Source organism: Schistocerca gregaria, chromosome 2 (assembly GCF_023897955.1).
Source record: "Schistocerca gregaria isolate iqSchGreg1 chromosome 2, iqSchGreg1.2, whole genome shotgun sequence".
Taxonomy (NCBI): domain Eukaryota; kingdom Metazoa; phylum Arthropoda; class Insecta; order Orthoptera; family Acrididae; genus Schistocerca; species Schistocerca gregaria.
Genome location: NC_064921.1, coordinates 429,471,440 through 429,497,276, shown reverse-complemented (window position 1 = coordinate 429,497,276; position 25,837 = coordinate 429,471,440). Strand labels below are relative to the sequence as shown.

Here is a 25,837-nt window from a genome sequence, read left to right as displayed (position 1 = left end):
TATATTTTACTATTCTCAATTCCGCCTTAGTTTCATTGAGGATGTGCTGCCCTAGAACCCACACATCCATCTACAAGGACACCTTTATTAGTCTATTTCAGCGGCAGCGAGATTTTTCATCAAATTCGACTTCCCAGTCCACAACATCTTCTGCAACTCTATGTCAGGCGTGCGCTATACAAGTCAGGTGCGCCTTGGTACTGTATAATACTTTAAGTGAGTCGGCAGCTTTCACCATATAAGACACAGCATCCGTTACGAAGAGTAGCACATTAACACGCTTTACGCCTCTGGGCCATATGACACCCATAAATGTGTCGAACAATTTACTAACCGTGGAAAAAGTTACTTTTTAAAAAATGTTCTCAGTTTATTACAAAACTTTCGCCTGGACCATCCTCTTCCAAGTTCACACAATGGTATTCGCAATATATCTTCTCACAGGCTCTTTGGTTTCATCGTTGATACCCATATGACTTTATTTGCAACCCGTTGTCTCATTTGTTTCACTGTTTTCACGTATCTTTGGCTGCCGTCGTCCTTTCGTAATGTGCAAAAGTCAGGAAGATATTTTCCTCTGTGTGTTTACTAAGAATTCACAAAATTTTGGATGATTCAATTGAAGTCAGCACAAAGGCAAACATGATAAGTCATATTCTGGGACATCAAGCGATCACCAAATTAGTATTTGAGGGAAGTGTGTGGGATAAAAATCGTTGAGGGAGAGGAATACAGTAAGCAGATTCAGCAGGAAGTAGGTTTCAGTAGTCATTTAGAGATGAAGAGGCCTGCACTGGATGGAATAGCATGGAGAGCTGCATCAAACCAGTCTTCAGACTGAAGACGACAACAACAACAATGTATATTACCGTTCCACGCTCCCAGCCATTACCTTTGTCGTAATTACTTCTACTGCATTACTTATTTTAAATTGTCCATGCGAGTAAGTACACTTACGCAGTCATCTGATTGCAACTTTGCACATCTTTCCTATGTGATCTCTAAAATTCTTGCAGAGTTCGTATTTCCAACTCTCTTTTAACATTTTCTGGTTTTCTTGCTTATAGCAGTGCACACGCAGTCCAAGTACCAATGCTTGTTTTTCTGCGGTGATTGTGTCTCCTTTCAAACTGTTCCCCCGCAGACATCCGAGCGGTTGACTGTTTTATCCATATATTGATTTAACATGGTAGGGAACCATATTAAGTATATAACATTTGTAACGTATTATTTCCTGGCCCCGCAGGTGTGCGCGTGCATAATGGGGAATTTAAAGTAGACTGGAGCGACATTGAGAATTTTGGGTCGAGGAGGAGGCGTGCCAGAGTAATGCGTGGAGGGGTGTGAACTGCTGTGCCAAGGCGGCAGAGTGGCTAACGCACCTGCCTGGTAAGCAGGAGACCTGTGCTCGATTCCCAGCCTTGGTATAAGTTTTCACTCTCTGCCTCACTCTATATGTGTAAAACCATATCTGTATGAGATCATTGAAGTCTCTAAAATTTTGTCGTTTCAGAGTAGTTATACTGCAACACACGATCTTAAGAAGGCACTTCCACAGGTGACCAGCCGATATAAGGTAAACTTACTAATGTAAGGCATCAAGGAGCAACCGGATTCATTCAAAGCACGAGACAATCGAAGATGAATAAGAAATTACTCATGAATAAAACATTTGCGAGAGGCTCTGAATAATTTGCGTAATTCATTTTTTGCAAACTATTCTATTTTGTTTCTTCCATACAAAGGACGAAACCTTAGTATTTCGCCCGCATCTCGTGCTCGTGCGGTAGCGTTCTCCCTTCCCACGCCCGGGTTCCCGGGTTCGATTCCCGGCGGGGTCAGGGGTTTCCTCTGCCTCGTGATGGCTGGGTGTTGTATGATGTCCTTAGGTTAGTTAGGTTTAAGTAGTTCTAAGTTCTAGGGGACTGATGACCATCGATGTTAAGTCCCATAGTGCTCAGAGCCATTTGAACCTTAGTATTTCCAGATAGCAGTCATTTGAACATCGTTAACACGACGTTAATATACACGAGGAAAATCTTGCCAAGTATACTCCAGGCATGAGTCAGCTTAAGGAAAGAGGTTTACTAGTAATCGATGTCGATGTGATGAGTTTCTTCATCATCTTTCTGCCACCCTGGGGCGGATTGAGTCAATTACTACATCCTCAGTAATACGTTGGTGTTATTCTTGTAACGTGCTAAGAACGGATGTGGCTCGTGAAACTCGAGATGTGGCTCGGATTCTGATTAACTTCACCAGAAGAAAGAAATAATGCTGCAAAATGTGACAGTAGCGCCTCAGACATAGAGAAAGTAACCGAAAATTCGGAATAGAAGGAAAATATCGTTCTAGAGAAACGATTACTATTACAAGAGACAAAAGAAATAGATAACAAGCAGAAAAAATGCTAAAGGAGCGTATATTACGAAAGTTTCCAAAACGAAAGACGACAAAAAATTAAATAGTATGAAAAATCGAATTATAGAGAACATAGTAAATCGAACATTACGAGAAGGTCCTGGCCATGTTTTGGAAGCATTTGTGGTTCTGGCGGAATTTAATACTAAGTGTTTTCAGGAAACGTGATTCGAGTTGTTTTAAAACCAAGTGGAAATTGCTAATTTTAGAACTGCCTAGTTGAAGCGCGATGATGCAGACTCAGTAAACTTAATTTGTCGAGAGTTTTGATTGCATAAGAAAGGTACCACAGTGGTTCAGTGTCAGATTACAAGTTCATGGTTCGACAATCGCTCGTTTCTAGGATTTATTTTATCACTTAACGTTGTTTCATTTGTTAATTTGGAAAATGTCAAGTTGCACCATGTTTGGAGTCAGCGTTAAATGTAGGTACCCGTATAACAGGATGGATAAGTCAGCTCAGAGATCGGAAAGGTAAGAGCGTATCACTTCCAACAAAAATGTGCCTAATAAATCACTGTGGTGTTCAAACCCGGCCTCTCGATTTTTAAGGAAAAATACACTCCTGGAAATGGAAAAAAGAACACATTGACACCGGTGTGTCAGACCCACCATACTTGCTCCGGACGCTGCGAGACGACTGTACAAGCAATGATCACACGCACGGCACAGCGGACACACCAGGAACTGCGGTGTTGTCCGTCGAATGGCGCTAGCTGCGCAGCATTTGAGCACCGCCGCCGTCAGTGTCAGCCAGTTTGCCGTGGCATACGGAGCTCCATCGCAGTCTTTAACACTGGTAGCATGCCGCGACAGCGTGGACGTGAACCGTATGTGCAGTTGACGGACTTTGAGCGAGGGCGTACAGTGGGCATGCGGGAGGCCGGGTGGACGTACCACCGAATTGCTCAACACGTGGGGCGTGAGGTCTCCACAGTACATCGATGTTGTCGCCAGTGGTCGGCGGAAGGAGCACGTGCCCGTCGACCTGGGACCGGACCGCAGCGACGCACGGATGCACGCCAAGACCATAGGATCCTACGCAGTGCCGTAGGGGACCGCACCGCCATTTCCCAGCAAATTAGGGACACTGTTGCTCCTGGGGTATAGGCGAGGACCATTCGCAACCGTCTCCATGAAGCTGGGCTACGGTCCCGCACACCGTTAGGCCGTCTTCCGCTCACGCCCCAACATCGTGCAGTCCGCCTCCAATGGTGTCGCGACAGGCGTGAATGGAGGGACGAATGGAGACGTGTCGTCTTCAGCGATGAGTGTCGCTTCTGCCTTGGTGCCAATGATGGGCGTATGCGTGTTTGGCGCCGTGCAGGTGAGCGCCACAATCAGGACTGCATACGACCGAGGCACACAGGGCCAACACCCGGCATCATGGTGTGGGGAGCGATCTCCTACACTGGCCGTACACCTCTGGTGATCGTCGAGGGGAGACTGAATAATGCACGGTACATCCAAACCGTCATCGAACCCATCGTTCTACCATTCCTAGACCGGCAAGGGAACTTGCTGTTACAACAGGACAATGCACGTCCGCATGTATCCCGTGCCACCCAACGTGCTCTACAAGGTATAAGTCAACTACCCTGGCCAGCAAGATCTCCGGATCTGTCTCCCATTGAGCATGTTTGGGACTGGATGAAGCGTCGTATCACGCGGTCTGCACGTCCAGCACGAACGCTGGTCCAACTGAGGCGCCAGGTGGAAATGGCATGGCAAGCCGTTCCACAGGACTACATCCAGCATCTCTACGATCGTCTTCATGGGAGAATAGCAGCCTGCATTGCTGGGAAAGGTGGATATACACTGTACTAGTGCCGACATTGTGCATGCTCTGTTGCCTGTGTCTATGTGCCTGTGGTTCTGTCAGTGTGATCATGTGATGTATCTGACCCCAGGAATGTGTCAATAAAGTTTCCCCTTCCTGGGACAATGAATTCACGGTGTTCTTATTTCAATTTCCAGGAGTGTATTTTATTTGTACAAAATCAAACATTTTCTTTTTCATTTACATGGTCACTTACGAAAAACTGTCACGCAACTGGTGGCCATTCTCTCGAATATATTCTTCAACTCTCTTACAGAATTTGTTTGGTCAACACGGTAGTCTAGTCGAACCCAGCTCTCCTTGAAAGGCAGCTTTCAGCTGTGGGTTTCTAATTCCTCCACATGAATAAATAAGCGGACACATTTGGTGACCGTGGTGACCACGGCACATCACAAAAACTAGAAATTAGGCGTCCAGGAAAATGTTCCTCAAACTGTCACGGGTGTATTTTCAGCGTGCGATGTTGCACAATCCCATTGAAAAATACAAATACGCCTCGTGTTTATCTGTCTTCTCATCAGTTCTCGCAGAAAGGACGTGTTCAGCAACTATATGTAACTTTCGGAATTCTGTGACTGTTATACATATCCTCCTCAAAAAAATAAGGCCCCATTATACCAAAATCAGCTATGGCACACCACACAGTCGGACGTGGGGAGTGAGGAGTTCTTTATGAACTAAGCTGGGCTGATCAGAGTTCAAAAATGGCTCAAATGGCACTGAGCACTATGGGACTTAACTTCTGAGGTCATCAGTGCCCCAGAACTTAGAACTACTTAAAACTATCTAACCTAAGGACATCACACACATCCATGCCCGAGGCAGGATCCGAACCTGCGACCGTAGCAGTCGCGGGGTTCCAGACAGCGCGTAGACCGCTCGTCCACTGAGGCCGGCGCTGATCAGGGGCCAAAAATCAGTAGATCTGCTTGTTAACTGACCCATTTATGTGAAAATGCGACCCATCGCTCATAAATGTTATTATATTTGAGTCAGCTCCGAAGATCATATGCATATGCACAGTAAAGTGTTCTCATTGTTGAAAGTTCCTTTCTTTGATCTCCTGATCCATCGGCATTTTATATCGAAGGAACTTTAAATCATATCGTAAGAGTTTTCTCAGAGACTCACAGCTCATCCGCAGACAATTAGCATGTTGACGTATGTTTTCAGTTGCTCCAGCTTTTTTGTCAACACCAGGTGGCTTCTCCTTAAGAAAGTTCCCTTTTGAACTGACAGCTGGAACACATCGCACAATCGCATTGCAACCTGGAGCTGTGCGATTAAAATGGCGACGAAATATCCGCCGCGTTGCAACGTCAGACTCGGTACTCAGGACACAGTTCTCTTGAGCGAACGAGCGATGCTCCTTCGTTCACTGTTCCATTGCTACTCAAATGACCGGCAGTCCCAAAGTTAATAACGTATGTGCCGCCTCCTTCCTAGCACTGACAGCAGTGGGATAGACAATCGAAAAACGTACGTTTACTATGTGACGTTCTGTAGTTCAAATTTCCCACTCTGGCGTGACGGTAAGGTAATGAGTTCATGTTCCGTTTCAATGCAAAAATAAAATGGCCCAGTAAGTTGTTAGCGCTATCTTGCGTATATTTAACAACTTGAACAGGACCTAACTGAGAAAACTTATCTGAGAGAACTTCACTCAGGCCAAGTAACATTTACTGAATGTTGTGGCACGCATCAAGGTGACGCAGATACATGACACTTTTTTTTCAGCGTAGTCACCAACGCTCTGTAAACAACGCTTGGAGTGACGTACCAATCTTTCATTTCTTCGACAGTAAATATCGTCTCCTTGGCCACGAAGCCACTTCAAAATGTCCTCATCGCTGGAAAATCTCTTTCCCACTTTTCCCCAAGTGTTTTTTTTTCTTTCTTTTGGCGAAAAGATGGAAATCACTTGGAGTAAATCTGGATTGTGTGACGGATACTTCTACTTCTAAACGTCCCATCGAAAACAGATCTGTATTAAAGGATAAAAACTGTATCTCGGGCGTAAAAGGAGGGGGGGGGGGGGGGAGGGAGATGTGCGAGGGAAAATAGGTTGCTAAATTGTGTTCATGCACTTCTCTCCTTCTTAGGCCAGGGAACTGATTTCCCAATCTACCTACTCCATTATGTCACAAGCAGCAACTACAGGATGTTTGGGTGTGTCCGGGAGTCTTTCAATAAAATGGCGTAACACTGCATGGAATGCAGAAACGAGTTGCTAGCAACACGAACCTAAAACATGCATATGGACGGAAACTGCGTAAATCTCTGCACACTGTTCTCCATTGCTAGAGGGGAAATTGATTCTTAGTCATACTGCACAGTAGGCAAAGGCAACTTCCCCCACCACGAACACTGTACGCCTTTCAGTTTACAGACAGGCTATACCGCCCCAACATTTACTATCAAGTTCTGTTCACTAAACTTGTTTTAATATAATTGCGTTATTTTGAGTTTATTAAGTGTAATTGTTGAGAGAGCTATTCGGTAAAAAAATACTCAACAACTGGAACTGTCAACCGTCTGCCACACTGAAGAGCTTGTTACAAGTGTAACATGCTTTTAATGTGTATTCGGCAATGTCGATTTCATTGTCTCCACCATCAATGTCTGTAACACTGTTCACAGAGTGCACCACCCCCTCCTCAGCTCTCTCAACATCTGAAGAGGCACAGAGGCATTAATTGTCTCTGTCCGCGTCAGAAGTAGGTCACACAGGTGTCACAGAACTTCAGATACTTCAATATAAGCAAGCAACGCATTGCAGCAGGTTACTGTTCTAGACTTGAACACGATCAGTCCATTCTATCAGACAAATTCACACTCACGTTGGAAGAAATGCTGCGGATGTTTGGTAAGTGACTCCACCCGGTGCAGCCTATTCTACAATTCCTAATGAAAAATATTGATATACCAATAATACAGATAATGGTGCGAGAAGTGCAGTAAGCTTCTGGTCATTCATTAATTCATCACCAAGTGACTACAACACAATTATTTGGCTTTACAATATGCTGTCAACGGTATGTAGCAGCAAGGTGCTACATTTACCATTCCAACCCCTTTCCCCGCAACATCACATAGGTCACCGAGTACACCACAGTTATAAATTGAACGCGTCTCAGCCATTATTTACAGGAACATATTTTGCATAAAAGCTTACTTTACACCTGCAAATATGTACTCATTTAAGAAACTAGAAATAACTCTGGTATATAGATATGTGCTTAGTGACGTTTTTTTGCCTATTCACATAGGAGAACTGAACAGCAAATGGTGGGGAGATATAGTCTCTCTGCAGACTGAATATCAAGCAGTGCTCGTGATGGAGGAAGTCGCATTTCCCGGGAGACTACTGAAGCTGCCGTACCGAATGACTAAGAATCAGGTCCCCCTCTAGCAGTGTAGAACAAGGTGCAGAGATTTGTGTAGATTGTGTCCATTAAGTGTTATCTGCATTAGTATTATTGGTAATTCATATCTGTATTCCATACAGGATGGTCGGAAATTCCCGTTACAAACTTCTAGAACATGTAGAGGGTAGTGAGTTCATAACATTTTTAATAGGAACCCATGTCCGGAAACGTATCGTTTCCGTTCTACGACAGTTTCAATGCAGATGATTATCTCATCCACACCCAGGTGAGGAATGTACTTAGGCGTGACCCAGTACAATTGTTGCAATCCATTTGAAAAGAATACTGACTCGTTCCGTTATTAGTTACGCGTTTGCATTAAAACGTACACCTTACGATTTACATTAGTCGACAACAACAAGAACCCAGCATCTACGGCACCATCCGCAATGTACCGATGCATTGCAACAGCGGCTCGATGTGGCGACCACCAACGTTGTTACACACATTGTACCTCCGAAGCATGTTCTGGTACACTCTCTCCATCCCACCTGGTGTCTCTTCAATGTCTTGCGCAGCGGCCAGAACTCGTGCCAGCAGATCTTCCTCTGCCTCGACAGGTATCTCATAAATAAGAGCCTACTTCATACGACCCCACAAGAAGTAGTCCATAGGGGTTAAATACGACGATCGTGGCGGCCATGCGGTTGGACCATCACGGCCTACCGTCTTTCACCATACCGTCTGCTGAGATGTCTCCGGACAGCCAGTGAAAAATGAGGTGTTGCTCCATCATGCTGAGACCACATTTCCTGACGGACATTCAATGGTACAACTTCCACGAACGGGTCCATTACGTGTCGTAGGAAGACGAAGTATGCAGGACCCGTGAGCTTGGTTTGAAGGAGGTATGGTCCGTCCAGAATACCTGTCCACATGTTAACTCCAAACCTGTCTTGAAATCCCTCAACATACGTGGCATGAGGGTTTTCGTCTGCCCAGACATGGCTATTCCGAGCTTTCAGAACACAATCCCTTGTGAACCTACATTCATCTGTGAAGAGAACTCGACGTGGAAACAGGGGAGCGTCGATGCAACAGTGCAGGAACCATGTGCAGAAGGCGACGCGTTGTGGAAAGTCTGCTGGACCCATACCGTGTACCCTTTGTAAGCGGTACGGATGTAAATTGTTGCCGTGCGCGGTGGTCTAGCGGTTCTAGGCGCGCAGTCCGGAACCGCGCGACTGCTACGGTCGCAGGTTCGAATCCTGCTTCGGGCATGGATGTGTGTGATGTCCTTAGGTTAGTTAGGTTTAAGTAGTTCTAAGTTCTAGGGGACTGATGACCATAGATGTTAAGTCCCATAGTGCTCAGAGCCATTTGAACCTTTTTTTTTTTTTTTTTTTTTTTTTTTGTAATTGTTGCTCATGCAGGACGCCCAAGACGGTACTGTGACTAACAGCCATTGCACGCGCAATTTTTCGCGAACTCGTTGACGGGCTGTCTTCAATGCGGCGCAGTACACCTTCTTCAAATTCGGGAGTGCGGCGTCGCCGTGGAGCACCACAGTCCTGCCTCCTCACGGTGAAGGTGCCCGTCTCTCGTAGCCGTTGTGTAACGTGGGCAAACAGTTTGTGCGATGGAGTGTACGGTGTGGAAACGTTCGTGATACAGCCGACAAGCAGCTCTTCCGTTACCTCCAGCTTCGCCGTACACAAGGAGCATGTCTGTGTATTCCGCAAAAGTGTACTCCACAATGTTTCCTCTATCGGTGACGCACAGCAAAGTGGACAATAAGTGACGTCTGGGGATCGTTTGGAGTAGTACACGTCATCGTGTCTACCCTGTTGCATACCAGGACAGGGAACTCTGAGACCTTTCTCTAGCCCTAAGCAGAAGTTGACGAGGTACACATCTGAACTGAAACTGTCGTAGAACGGAAACGATACGATTCCGGACATGGGTTCCCATTCAAAATGTTCTGTACTCACTACCCTCTACATGTACTAGAAGTTTGTAACGGGAATTTTCGACCACCCTATACAGTATTAACGCACCTCGTAGAAAATAAACACCTCCCTCGCATGTCTGCGCAGTGCGTCGTCAGTGATTCGTAAGGCGCGCTGCGGAGGATCGGTATAACTGGAGGTGCTTCTTGTCACATGGTAGGGCAGACAGAGTGGAGAATCACCGGCTCAGTCTTCAGTTTGCAGACTCCTGAAGGCGGAAGTGCATCAACACAATCCGGTGACGCACCTTTTGTCGCTCTTCTACCTCACTAATATCCCCCCTCCACACAGTACATCCCCGGTACACAATTTATCCCTTAATACGGTACTTATGCAGTACTTGATATACAATTTAATATTTTAATTACTTTTGAATACATTATGGGAAAGACAGTGACCAATGTCTTACAAATATTTACTATTAAAAACAGTCTTGATCACAATGTAATGTGATCAAGACTGTTTTTAATAGTAAAAATTTAATATTTGTTTTTAACCCTTTAAGTTTAAAGTTTAACATTAATTTCATACCGTTAATGCAATACTTTTTAATAACCTGCGACTTTTCCATCCCCTGCAAGACGAAAAGTATTAGCCCGACAGAAAAAAATGAGGAGAACTTTTTTTGTAGGAACTTAAAACGCCGTCTTACCCCTACCCCAACGCTCAAACACCATCGGTCGGGAATTTCAGTATGTTGTTCACGGTACTCAGTCTGGCCACTGTACAAAAATTTGCGACCCCACGAATTGTTCACCGAATTATCCTTGGTTGGCAGGCCTTTGAGCACTGCCTAGAGCGATGTGCCTTTGCTGTGAATTAGTCCTCGATTCTCTGAACATTGTCGTCTGTAGTCGCTGACGACGCCTTCCTTCTCGATCAGCATCACCTACGTTTGCGCAGCCTTATTCTTATTCTTGGCACTATTTTATTACATCTGGACACATTATTGTATTTTGTCTATTTACTGACAGAGTTTCATTCATGAATCTGTGTGGAATTTAGACGTGTTGCTCACAAGAATCAAACTATACCACGCAGTGTCATGTATACAACTTTGTTCTGGGGCGCGGGGGACTATGCCTTTCATTTTACAATAGTTCCAACTAAAAATTAATTTTTTTGCTCCGTACTTCAAATGTTCAAATGTGTGTGAAACCTTATGGGACTTAACTGCTAAGGTCATCAGTCCCTAAGCTTACACAGTACTTAACCTAAATTATGCTAAGAACAAACACACACCCATGCCCGAGGGAGGACTCGAACCTCCCCCGGGACCAGCCGCACAGTCCATGACTGCAGCACCTCAGACCGTACGGCTAATCCCGCGCGGCTGCTCCATACTAATATAATGTTCAAAATTACAAAAATAAATTGTGTCATTGGTTTACACTTGTTTAGTTACAACTCTACTGACATTACGAAAACGATTGATTGAGGTTACGAAATGCATCATGAAATTAATTTTATAAGGTTACAAAGTGTGAAAAAAATTAATAAAACATAATCTAGGTGCTAAGAGAATTCTGTGCACCGTTTCTATTAATTGCCCGTTTCTATAGTGTTAAGTCCGTGTTAATTTACTTTGACGTGTATAAAATCTGGTTTTGTCTGATACTTCAATAAAAATAAGTAGAAAAAATATTTAAAGCGTCTACTAGAAATTTAAAGAACAAAAAGAAGACAGCAGTCTCTTTGCTTTGCCGTATCCTTTATTACACTTTGGACAACAATACTTTCTGCTTGATGAATTGTCATCATGGCGATCCCATTCAGACGTGTCTCGCTGGTTGCTTCTTGATTCTCTCACCGTTGTCGGTAGCAGGGTTGCCAACAGCTATAGAATCCGAAACACATTAGGATAGACCTGACGGTCGCACACAGAACAAGCTCACATTGAGGCAACTTCTCCAGTCGACTCATATGTTGATGAAAGAATTTCAACTCAGTATGTGTCCTTGTTAAATCGGCGACGAATGGTTCAAAAGCATAAAATGAATGAAATTTCGTAACTTCATCAATGATACCGACGTCTTCAGTTTTTTGTGATAGAAGACAATTAAAGCTGCTAAAAAGTTCACCATGTGTCAAAAACCGGTCCTGTAGTGAACTAATAAAGGCATCCAGAAACGGAATGAGGACAGACACTTTGTAGTAACCTTAAAAATCATCACTGGTATCCTGATTTGCACGATGTGCTTGGTTGGTAGAAATGCTTGGTTGCTTGATTTAAATTCAACTAGTTGAAGCTAATTACTTGGTTCTAAGAAAATCCAGCTGAAAGAATCGTCAAAATTTTCTCTCATTGCCAGCAGTTCCCTTTCGAGATCTCTAGCAGTGTTGATCAACTCTGCAATATTTATATGTTGGCGCTGAAGGTGAAGACAGACTCACCCATCGCAAGAAGTTCAGATAGTATAAACGAGCAACATCTCCCTTGTTGGTGGCTGCTAACAGAATCAATGGCATCGTGGGATATTGTCTTGTTGTCAAATTCTTGAATTTTCCCCAGAGCCGAAACAACACAATCGTATATTTCCTTAAAGACTTGTGCGCTGTGAAGACGCTCAATCCATCTAGAGAGTGTGGTGTGTTTCACACTCCTGACTCGAGCATCGGTTAGTAATTCAAGTCCGCCTGCGCACTGGTGTCCCAAGGAAATTATTACCTACAATTTCCAGTGTTCCTAGTGAATTCGTGGTAAATGAAATGTTGCAGGTGTCGGTGACTACCAAATTAAAATAGTGAGCTGCACAGCGAGAATATACAGCTAAAGGGCAGTCCTGTTGTGTGAATGCATGAGCCTCACGGGCTTTCCCCGACATGGAGACAGCTCCGTCATAGCCCTGCTCTCGTAAAAACGACACATCAAGACCAAATTTTACCAAGTTTCCGTCAGTCACATCAAACACTGAAAGAAATTGCAGGAAATCTTCACATGTTTCGAACTCCAGGGAAATATAACATTCACAAAGAGAGAGTTCCTCTGTTCCGGCAATGACAGCAGTTTCATCCATGAGAGCCATGAAAACCTTTGGCATTATTAATGCGCTGAACAATCCTTCCCAGGAGTTGGTTACTGATGCAACTGATGATATGATTTTGGATTGGGGCACTAATGTACTTTGGGCATTTACCAGTTCCTTCTAACCTTGCTCAGAGATTTTCGTCACATCTCGCGCGATATTTGAGCATAGCGTGAAAGTTACCCATGTTCACAGAGGGTCACCGCCTCGATGATAGAGCGCTTTCTGCTTTTTCGCCTGCTCCACCAAGTCTTGGTGCAACCAGTGTTTTGTATCTTCTGTCTTGTTCACCACCATATGAACAAAATTGTAACTATCGACTACAGCAGCCTTATGGTAGGCGTTGCTCGAATGGATGTTGAAAAACTCAAGAGCATGCTTCCACTTCGAAAACTTGTAGGCTAACGGAGCTCCAGCCTTCTGATGACCGTCTTTACCAGTACTTATCTTAGCGAAAAACGCGCAGTGCTTCCCGAGAGCACCATCCTCTTTGGGAAAGAATACTAAACTAAAATATTTCTCCATTCAACTTAGGGTGAACGTATGATATTGGGCACTTTGCAAAGTCTGGGGAAATTTATAAGTTGCTTTGGGCACAGAAAGGTTTAGGAAATGTTGTAACTTTATGTGGTTGTCAACTTTTTCGTTGACAACCACATCAAACAATCACTTACGTCATGATTCTTGAGTTTCTCCCGGCGTATTTGATAATCAAAATATCCACGGGTGTACTGCCGGTCTATAGTGTCCAACGGACACAATATTTCGGCGATCAAACATGTCGCCATCATCAGGTGAACTGACGGACTGAGCTCCTGTGAACGCGCCGGCACGGAGATCCGTACGCTATGGCTGCTCAGGGGGAACTGGGTTCGGTCGCGGCGACGGCCGATTTAAATACCCTCCGCCCGCGGCGCGCTCCCTCCGCCGTCCGCGCCCCGCGCCACGATAGCGCGGTGGAACAGATTGCGACGGCGTCTGAGATGACGTCGGTGTGATGGCTCTGTCCGCCGTGGTCGTCACAACTATGCGTTTGCTCGATTTACTCTTGATTAACCCAATCGCTGGTTCCCAAGCCTTGCTAAGATTATAGCCACAGTCACGGTTTTTGAGGTCGTCATTGGTGCGAATTCCGATGGCCTCTCTAACAACGCTGTCCCAGTATCTCGACGTCTGTACCAGAATCCTCGTGCGGTCATACTCCATAGCGTGATTTTTAGACAAACAATGTTCAGCGACCGCCGACTTGCTCGGATACATCAGTCGAGTGTGCCTCTGGTGTTCACGGCATCGATCCTCGACGGTACGCATCGTCTGACCAATATACGACTTTCCACATTGACACGGAATCTGGTACACGCCGGCCTTCCTCAAACCGAGGTCATCTTTGGCGCTCCCCACCAGTGCACGAGTTTTATTCGGAGGACAAAACACAGTTCCGACACGGTGTTTCTTCAGAATGCGGGCGAATTTCCCCGAGAGTGTGCCTGTGTATGGAATAAATGCAGTGCCTACCTCCTCCCTCGTGACTTCATCCATCTCAACAGGTTGTGATGCAGTGGTTGGGCGAAGAGCACGTTGGATCTGCCACTCTGAGTACCCATTTTTTCGAAATACAGTTCTCAGATGTTCCAATTCCTGGGGTAGACTCTCTGTGTCAAACATAGTGCGCGCCCTATGTACTAGAGTTTTAAGTACCCCATTCCTCTGTGAAGGGTGGTGGCAGCTGTCTGCGTGCAAATACAAATCAGTGTGTGTTGTCTTTCGATACACCCCATGACCTAGGGTGCCGTCAGCCCTTCTCCTGACCAAGACGTCAAGGAAAGGTAATTTACCCTCCGTTTCAGTCTCCATAGTGAATTTGATGTTGGGGTGTATGGAGTTTAGATGTGTAAGGAAGTCAAGGAGTTTATCCATACCATGTGGCCAGATGACGAACGTGTCGTCCACGTAACGGAAAAAGCAAGTAGGTTTCCATTCGGATGACGACAGCTTGGTGGTGGATTGTCAGACTCGATACACCAATAAAAGATTTTGATTTTGCCTCATGACCCGACAAAGGCGATATTGATTTGGCAATAATACTTCTATTGATTCAAAACAGCAACAGCGGCATCTGTGTTGAATTATCCATTTTCCCGGCCTGAGAGGATATATTTTCTTCTAGTCTTGGTGTTTTGGAGAAGTGTTTCACGATGATTCCTCTTTTTGTTTTGCGACGTATCGTCTCAAAATCGAGATTGTTCTATACTAGCGTCAGTAAAACTGGTTTTCACAACACTGTCGTATCAGCAATTTAACAGCAGGTAACACAGAGAAACGTGTACGATATAAACTATAACATTTCCTCTGTCGGTGCATACTACAACAATGTGCCCACCAATTCTGTAATTGGCATTGTTTCTGTACTCATTAACGTTCATTCAAGGGTACTTTAATATGCTGAGACTGAGTTCGTCAGCTTTGTATTTAATGCACCATCGAGGTTGAACTGTTGTATGCTACTAAAAGGAAACTGAAAAAAATGTGATGTTAGTATGTAATGAAGCATGCTGTTTAAATAAATAAACTTCAATGCTTTAAAAAAAACTCTATGTGCTATTAACCAGTCACAACATTCAACCACGTCAGTTATCTGCAATTCTCTTTTGTATAGAGAGTCGTTTGTAAACAGTGTTTGTAATGTCTCTTGCAGCGGTCTCTCCGCGATATTTTCAGAAATTTTATAAATTATATAATTAAATTAATACTTTCAATAAATGGGCTAACACGGTCTTACCAGCAGATCTCCGGTCTTCCCCATGTGATCACCGAAAGTTAATAATTATTGCAAATGTTTTCAGGAGATCACTGACAATTTTCGTCGCACCGAGACTTCGAAATTGCTTCACTGCCTTATGGAATTTAAGTTAAGCTCAATTTAATCAGGATAGAGCAGTATTGAAGTGTGTGAATGTGATAAGCCCGATTTGTAAATGAAAATTCCCTTAATATACGCATGGTTTTTACTATCCTGATCAGTGAAGCTAAATCAGGCCAGTGTGAGAGAGGTTTTTAAATTTCAGATCCCACAAAAAATATTAAATGTGGTTCACATATTACAGCAGCGTACAACTCTCTTGTCCACAAACTGAAGCAGATGTGTTTTTCAACCCTTCTTTTCTAACCATAGTATCATGATATTGTTTGCAGGTATGTAAGAAAAACCATATCTATAATTTCACATTTCGGGGGGACGGCGCTTAAGGTTACTGCGCTATTTCACTCTCATACTGTGATGCACCTTTGCCAACGATCCTGCACTGATGTTCGTATCCTCCTATGAGTCTGCTGACGATTCGTGTGTGCACAGCAATTTCAGGCACAGCTGCTGCTGCAGCTGCGGTACATGGACGTGCGGCTGGCCTACGGTATGCTGATGGATCCTGCGGTTGTACCAGAAGTGGTTGGTGAGTCAGAGATGCTCACCCGCGTCTGGGTGCCGCACCTCTTCTTCGGCAATGAGCAGAGCTCTTCCATCATGGGCACTGATTCCTCCAAGGACGTGCTGCTCTCCATCTACCCAGATGGCAATGTCGTCTTCTCACAAAGGTACCTTCACCATGAGTGTTTAACACAAAATCCATGTTCGTGCTTGCACACATACATACAATATGTGATCAAAAGTATCCGGACACCTGGCTGAAAATGACTTACAAGTTTGTGGCGCCCTCTATCGGTAATGCTGGAATTCAATATGGTGTTGACCCGCCCTTAGCCTTGATGACAGCTTCTACTCTCGCAGGCATACGTTTAATAAGGTGCTGGAAGGTTTCTTGGGGAATGACAGCCCATTCTTCACGGAATGCTGCACGGAGGAGAGGTATCGATGTCAGTCGGTGAGGCCTGGCATGAAGTCAGCGCTCCAAAACATTCTAAAGGTGTTCTATAGGATTCAGGTCAGGACTCTGTGCAGGCCAGTCCATTACAGGGATGTTACTGTTGTGTAACCATTCCGTCACAGGCCGTGCATTATGAACAGGTGCTCGATTGTGTTGAAAGATGCAATTGCCATTCCCGAATTTCTCTTCAACAGCGGGAAGCACATCAATACAGGACTATGCTGTGATACTGGCACGCAAAACAACAAGAGGTGCAAGCCGCCTCCATAAAAAACGCGACCGCACCATAACACCACGGCCTCCGAATTTAATCGTTGGCACTACACACACTGGCAGATGACGTCCACTGGACATTCGCCATACCCACACCCTGCCATTGGATGGCCACATTGTATACCATAATTCGTCACTCCACACAACTCCACTGTTCAGTGGTCCAGTGTTTACGCTCCTTACACCAAGAGAGGTGTTGTTTGGCATTTACCAGCGTGATGTGTGGCTAATGAGTAGCCACTCGACCATGAAACCCAAGTTTTCTCAACTCCCCCCCCCCCCTAACTGCCATAGTACTTGCAGTGGATCCTAATGCAGTTTGGAATTCCTGTGTGATGGCCTGGATAGACGTCTGCTTCTTACACATTACTACCCTCTTCAATTTTTGGCAGCCTCTGTCAGTCAACAGACGAAGTCGGCCTGTACGCTTTTGTGCTGTATGTGTCCCTTCACGTTTCCATTTTGCTGTTACATCAAAAACATTGGACCTATGGATGTTCAGGAGTATGGAAATCTCGCGTGTAGACGAATGGCATAAGTGACACCCAATCACCTGACCATGTTAGAAGTCCATGAGTTCTTCAGAGCACCCCATTCTGCTCTCTCACGGTGTCTAATGACTATTGAGGTCGCTAATATGGAACACTTGGCAGTAAGTGGCAGCACAATGCAAAAATTACGTTTTTGAGGGTGTCCAGATACTTTTGATCAAATAGCATACATCCTCTACACTGAGAAAGTGTAGATGCAAACCACTGTCTTCAATTCTTCAATGCAAATGTCACCTGGTTTCCTGCTACCACCTCCCCCCCCCCCCCCCACCAAAAAGATTATATATATACTCTGACTTGCTTTCCACAAACTGCTAACCTCTCGTACAGGAATCATTTATCAACTCAACAAAGCTCACCCCCCCACACCACCAAAATTAAACCCCTCCATGTGTGTGACACATCTTGTGCACTCAAAGCCAACAATCCTATTGACGTCTCTCTGCGCCCCTAATTAGTAGCCCCAGTATATTGCAGCACCCATACCAGCACTTCCCCTTGATGCCACAACTGTTAAGTTGCATTTTTTGCATTTTTGTTTTGCAAGTTATTATTCTGGTTGCTATAGGTTTATTCATTGATTGTCGTTTTTTATTTGCTGTTCACTGTTGCTGCTTGAGTTAACATAGCATCATTTCGTTATTTGGAGATAGTGAGTGGAGGTGTGGACGCTAGATAATGGAGTGCCAAGTGGATAAATTAGAACATTTCCGACATATTCTTCTATTTGAGTTCAGTAGATGTGTGACAGCAACAGAGACAGCCAGAAACATTTGTACAGTGTCTGGGGATAATGCCATTTGACATAGCATGGCAAGAAAATAGGAAGACATCATTTTAACATGTTAATTCAGAACAATCCATGCCATCGTATTACAGAAATGGAAAATGTGATGAAATGTGATCTTTCCACCACCGTGCAACATTTGCATGCAATGGGGAAGGTTCAAAAATCAGATGTATGGGTATCGCATGCTCTAAGCCAAAGTCAAAAAAATCACTGGGTGGTCAAATGTGTATCTCTGCTTGTTCATCGTCAATTGACTCATGAACAATGTCGACCATTCCAATCCTATGAGAAATTGTGGCTTTATGCTAACGCAAGGAAAAGAAAGGAATGGTTGAGTCCAAGCAAAGCAGCAACTCCCTGTACAAAAGTAATGTTTTGTATTTGGTGGAAAAGTAACGGTGTTGTGTATTACGAATTGCTCCCTGAGGTGTAACCATCACTGCTGACATTTATTGTCAACAACTGAGACATCTTGTAGACGAAATCCAAGAACAATGACTAGGAAGACTATGTGAAGTGATGCTGCTCCATGATAATGGCCGCCCACATTCTGCTAGCCTGATAAAAAATGCAATGCAGGAGTTGGTTTAGAAGGTCATTCCCCACCCACCTTATTCACCTGATCTTGTGCCCTCAGATTTTCACCTTTTCCATTCCCTATAGAACTACTTTCAAGGAACATCCTTTCCATATGAAAATGCACTCCAAACATGACTCAAAAAGTTCTTCACCTCAAAACCAAGTGACTTGTACAGTCGCAGATCAAAAAGTTACCAGTGTTGGCAAACTGTTGTAAATAGTGAATGAGAATGTATTATTGATGACTAAAGTCTCTATTATACATATCTGTTGTGTTTAACTTATGAAGAAACACTACAAACTTTTGCACCAACCTAATACATACTGTCTAAACTTGAGACTTCCACAGAGAAGTTGATGTTAGAAGAACTGTCGACATGCTGTCAACAATTTTCAAGTACCTGCCGTTCTTGGATTGGATCTCACAGCATTTCACAATGACCTGTCACTGAAGTATTTTGTCTCTGCTCCTAAACATCGGGCACAAAAGTAGAGTACCGTTAGTCCATTTTTCACTACGAGTGATAGTATTGTACATTCTTGTGTGAGACCTTTTTTTTACCATGATTAAAAATAAATACAGAAATATACTGTCAGATGAGCATGTGGACAATTTGTGACATTGCTGCTCTCTTTGATCAGGAACCCACAACTGTTACCTGAATATGTAATTTATGGGTTCAAAACGGTAATACTTATTTCATGCGGAATCTCAGTGGCTTCTTGTGACTATCACCTGGAGGACAAATATATTATTTGCTTAGCCATACAAGATTCTACAGCCACATCACATACCTTGAGTCAGGAAAAAACTTGTCTTGTGTGAACTATGGAACCAGGCGAACAAATAGGAAAATAGCCAAAATAGTGAAATCTTTCCAAAATACTCAGTTTGTAACAGTCCCTGAGAACAGAGACTGGTACACTTCTCACGGACTACACCTAAATGCTAATTGCAAGGAAGAAATGGCCAGAACTTTACTTGCAATCATCTCTCCAAAAAATCAACTAAAGCCTGCAATATCACTTGAGTGGATCCAGATGGAACTGAGCAAATAATACCACAGCAAGAAAAAATTACAGTACCAGAAATCAACCACAATGTTGTCAAGAGGATAGTAACGAACAATAGAGTAGGAAGATCAGTTTGCAGCAACAGGATATTCAAAAGTCCAGAAACACATTGTGCTCCTAGAAGATCCTCAAGACCAATAAAACCCAGAGTTCAAAGTGACATGTTTTTGTGGGAAAGTAAAGAAACTAACAAATTCCCAGGACTGGGTAAAAACAATTTGCCAAGCCAGCTAGTTAAAACAACAGAAGCTGTGGCATCAACTGCAGACTCTTCAGCATCACTTACTCAATCAAATGTGGTGGAGTATACAACCCTTACTGCAACACCAGGCAGTTCGGCAACTCCTCGGACAGTACGGAGCAAGAAGGCCCCTCAACAGCTACCTTGACAACTAGACAGACAGAAGCCAGATTGGGTAGTAGATCGAGAAATGCAAGGCCGCCAAAGAACAGGAAAACTTTTAATGCCTGGATCCAGAACTTATGTAAGTGAACCAACTCAGTGAATTTTAAAGGAAGATAATCAGAGTGACCAGTTAAAAATACCACTAAGGCTCTTGCATCTAAACATACAGTACCTTAGAAATAAGCTTAATATATTACAGGTTTTTGTAAATGAACAGTCACCTCATATAGTAGTGTTAACTGAGCATGGATTAAAATCTGATGAAATTATTTACTGTAAACTAGAGAGCTACTCCTTAGCAAATAGTTATTGTAGACAGCAACATAAGGGTGGTGGTGTGGCATTTTACATTAGTGAGAATCTCGAGTACAACAAAATTAACTATCTAGGCCAGTACAACAAAGAAGGCTTGATTGAAGTGACAGGCATTGAAGTCCACACCGAAGAGTGTAGAGAGGTTATGAGAAAACATAAAGTTATTGGGATTTATCATCCACCAAAGGCTGATGTAGTTAGCTTCATAGACATATTTAGTAGAGTAATGGGACGTTGTGGTCCCAGTGACCTAACTATCTGGATTTTGAGGCAAAATCTTCCAGTTTGTGTAATATGAGGTTGATAGATACTCTTAACCCATATTATCTCATCAATGTAGTAAATAGTGATACCAGGGTAACAAAGTCCACATCTAGCAGAATTGATTATGTTGTACTATGTAAACATATTAAAGACAGTGTTAGGTGCTGGAATATGGATTTTCACTACTGTGACCACAAATGCCAGCTTGTAGAGTACTTAAACACAAGCATCCCAAAAATGACAAAAGTTATTGAAAATAAAAGAATCCTAAAAAAGGGTAACATCCTTGCTCTAAGGAATAAATTAGCTATAGAGGACTGGGATCTACTTTACCAGACTGAAGGATCTGAAAACAAATGGGCCAAATTCTATGATACTATGCTAAGATACTTTGACAGATGCTGCCCTGTTAAGAAAATACAAAGAGTGTTCACCCATAACCAAAGTGCAAAAAGCAACAGACTGATTCTTCCAGCAAATATGATAAAACTCAGGCAAAACATCCAGGAACTGGATGTGTTACACAAGTCAACAAACCTGCAGGTTTTTAAAGCCAAGTACAATGAAGCCAAGAAAATCTTTAAGAAAGAGCTTTCAAATCTAAGAAAACAGATATACAGTAGTGAAATAGCTCAATCAGACAATATAGCCAAGACCTCATGGAGAATTGTAAATCAATTTCACAAAGCCACACCGAAGCCAGAAACTGAAATTGTAAATATAAGACATGGAAGAAACACAATTAAAGATCCTAATGAAGTCTGCAATGTTTTCAATAAATACTTTATATCTGCAGGTGTTAGTCCAGTTAATAACACAATTGTGAGTAGTGAGGTAAAGCTCTGCCTCTTTGAAGAGCCACCTTTTGAATTCAAACAAGTAAGTGAAAAAGAAATAGGCAGGATAATAAATAACCTAAGGAATAAGATCTCATCTGGATGGGATGGTTTCAGTAGTATTGTGATTAAAAAATGTAATAAGGAATTAGTTAAAATAATCACACACCTGGTAAACTGCAGTATCAGAGAACATACATTTCCAAATGTATTGAAATGGAGCACAGTTAAACCAGTGCATAAAAAAGGATCCAAGAAAGAGGTTTCAAATTTCAGGCCCATATCATTAATACCTGTTTCAGCAAAGTATTTGAAGTTGTGCTCCTGACACAACTTAGTGACTATTTCTTGAAAAATAAGTTGCTAACAGAGACACAACATCGATTCCGAAAAGATCATAGTACTATCATAGCAATTACAGAATTTCTTCACAAAACTAATGGTGCCCATGATCAAGGAATGCAAACAGCTGGAATATTTCTAGACCTTACTAAAGCCTTTGACTCAGTAAACCATTAGTTACTTTTAAGTAAACTTGAGTCATACAATGTAAATGCTGCATCCATGCAATTGCTGGCTACATATTTATTTAACCCCAAGCAGTGTACAAAGCTGACTTACAAAATCAACAATCAGATCATTAATTTCCAGTCCAAATATGAGACAGTCACACAAGGTGTACCCCAGAGCTCAATTTTGGGCCCTTTCCTTTTCCTAGTGTACATAAATGATATAGAGCAACCTTTCAACTCCCGATTGGTAACCTATGCAGATGATACCTCACTGTTATTTCTTGGTAAACAAAATGATGATTTAACGTTGGTAGCAACTGAAGGACTATGTCAAATAACTACTTATTTCCAAGATCAAGGTTTGAAAGTTAATATCAGTAAATCTCAGTTATTGCCATTTAAACTTACAAACTCACACCAAACCTCTATCAGTAACATAGGTGGAATTGAAGTAGTGGACACTAGAAGGCTGCAGATTTCTAGGTATTCACCTAGATGAAAATCTAAGATGGGTAAACCATATCAAATTTTTATGCAATAAAATCAGCAGTTCATTACATCTAATCAGCCAGTTATCAAAAGTAGTCCCACATCAGACATTAAAAACTCTGAGTTTGTTGGAAAAAGAAATATACTATTTAGGACAAATTTCATTAAGGAGTAAATATACTGAGAGGCAGTTGTTAGTATACACAGTTCTTTGAAGAGGTTTCTACAAGACGTCCGTGAATTTACTCCACAGATAATACGTATTAGACGCTTTTGGACTCTAATAACTTTTGTTTGACTTGAAGATTACATTTTGCAAATATTAATTATGGGACAGAGATATGGGGTTGTGCTGCTGACACACATATGAACAGAATATTAACCCTACAGAAAAGAGCAATCATAATTATCCATGGATTAGGGTATAGAGATTCATGCAGGGAAATCTTTGTTCCTCATAAATACCTCACAGTGTACTCACTGTATCTTTACAAATTAATTATATTTTTTGTGACACATCAAAACAAAACAACAAAGTGCTCTGATATGCATGCCTATTACACAAGAAATAAAGACTGCTACTACAGATAAAGAACAAAATTAAAAAACACAGAATTACTAGCTTTCGCAACCGATGGTTGCTTCTTCAGGAAGGAGAGGGAAAGACGAAAGGATGTGGGTTTTAAGGGAGAGGGTAAGGAGTCATTCCAATCCCGGGAGCGGAAAGACTTCCCTTAGGGGAAAAAAAGGACAGGTGTACACTCGCACACACACACACACACACATATCCAAAAAGCTTGTGTCTGTGTATGTGCGGATATATATGTGTGTGTGTGTGTGTGTGTGCTAGTGTACACCTGTCCTTTTTTTCCCCTAAGGGAAGTCTTTCCGCTCCCGGGATTGGAATGACTCCTTACCCTCTCCCTTAAAACCCACATCCTTTCGTCTTTCCCTCTCCTTCCTGAAGAAGCATCCATCGGTTGCGAAAGCTAGTAATTCTGTGTGTGTGTTTGTGTGTTTTGTTCATGTGCCTGCCTGCCGGCGCTTTCCCGCTTGGTAAGTCTTGGAATCTTTGTTTTTATTATATTTTTCCCATGTGGAAGTTTCTTTCTATTTTTTATATATATATATATATATATATATATATATATATATATATATATATATATATATATATATATATATATATATATATATATATATATACGATGTAACACCCAATATTGTGCCTTATTAGGTACAATGGTACATTTGTATCATGTATATGTAATCACAAATGTAGGGTTCAAATTAATGATGTAAATAAAATAGAAAGATACTTCCACATGGGAAAAATATATTAGAACAAAGATTCCAAGACTTACCAAGCGGGAAAGCGCCACTAGACAGGCTCAATAAATAAAACACACAAACACACTCACAGAATTTCTAGCTTTCGCAACCGACGGTTGCTTCTTCAGGAAAGAGGGAAGGAGAGGGAAAGACGAAAGGATGTGGGTTTTAAGGGAGAGGGTAAGGAGTCATTCCAATCCCGGGAGCGGAAAGACTTCCCTTAGGGGAAAAAAAGGACAGGTGTACACTCACACACACACACACACACACACACATATCCATCCGCACATACACAGACACAAGCCAACAAAAAGAGAAAGTAAGACGATAGAGAAGATTTCGAAATGCAACAGAGACAATAACAAACGTAATTGTTGGGTTCAAATTAATGATGATGTAAATAAAATAGAAAGAAACTTCCACATGGGAAAAATATATTAGAACAAAGATTCCAAGACTTACCAAGCGGGAAAGCGCCGGTAGGCAGGCTCAATAAATAAAACACACAAACACACTCACAGAATTTCTAGCTTTCGCAACCGACGGTTGCTTCTTCAGGAAAGAGGGAAGGAGAGGGAAAGACGAAAGGATGTGGGTTTTAAGGGAGAGGGTAAGGAGTCATTCCAATCCCGGGAGCGGAAAGACTTCCCTTAGGGGAAAAAAAGGACAGGTGTACACTCGCACACACACACACACACACACACATATCCATCCGCACATACACAGACACAAGCCAACAAAAAGAGAAAGTAAGACGATAGAGAAGATTTCGAAATGCAACAGAGACAATAACAAACGTAATTGTTGGGTTCAAATTAATGATGATGTAAATAAAATAGAAAGAAACTTCCACATGGGAAAAATATATTAAAAACAAAGATTCCAAGACTTACCAAGTGGGAAAGCACCGGCAAGCAGGCACATGAGCAAAACACACAAACACACACACAGAATTACTAGCTTTCGCAACCGATGGTTGCTTCTTCGGGAAGGAGAGGGAAAGACGAAAGGATGTGGGTTTTAAGGGAGAGGGTAAGGAGTCATTCCAATCCCGGGAGCGGAAAGACTTCCCTTAGGGGAAAAAAAGGACAGGTGTACACTCGCACACACACACACACACACACACACATATCCATCCGCACATACACAGACACAAGCCAACAAAAAGAGAAAGTAAGACGATAGAGAAGATTTCGAAATGCAACAGAGACAATAACAAACGTAATTGTTGGGTTCAAATTAATGATGATGTAAATAAAATAGAAAGAAACTTCCACATGGGAAAAATATATTAAAAACAAAGATTCCAAGACTTACCAAGTGGGAAAGCACCGGCAAGCAGGCACATGAGCAAAACACACAAACACACACACAGAATTACTAGCTTTCGCAACCGATGGTTGCTTCTTCGGGAAGGAGAGGGAAAGACGAAAGGATGTGGGTTTTAAGGGAGAGGGTAAGGAGTCATTCCAATCCCGGGAGCGGAAAGACTTCCCTTAGGGGAAAAAAAGGACAGGTGTACACTCGCACACACACACACACACACATATCCATCCGCACATACACAGACACAAGCATACATGTCTGCTGTTCAGTTCAGTGATTTAAATAATCAGATTAAACAATGGAAACTCCAGGTTGGAATATCAACAATATAAGGAAAAGGACTGATTGCTACTCACCACCTTCAATAAAGGAAACTCACATTCATTCACACTAGCAAGCACACCTCACACACACATTACTGCCATCTCCAGGCTTTCTGGTCCAAGCTGCCAGAGATGGCAGTCATGCATATGTGATGTGTGCTTGCTTGTGTTAATGAATGTGTGTGTGTCTCCTTTTGTGAAGAAGGCTTGACCAAAAGCTAA

The 25,837-nt window shown here is 42.7% G+C and overlaps 1 protein-coding gene across 1 annotated transcript in view; it reads left to right on the top strand.

Annotated features, from left to right (window-relative positions):
• The window catches only part of LOC126324491 (pH-sensitive chloride channel 2-like), a 255,393-nt gene that overhangs the window by 182,908 nt on the left and 46,648 nt on the right, over positions 1–25,837 (top strand). The window contains exon 4 of the mRNA XM_049994987.1: positions 16,017–16,255. Coding sequence (XP_049850944.1) covers positions 16,017–16,255 — 239 coding nt within the window. The remainder of the gene's footprint in view (positions 1–16,016; positions 16,256–25,837) is intronic.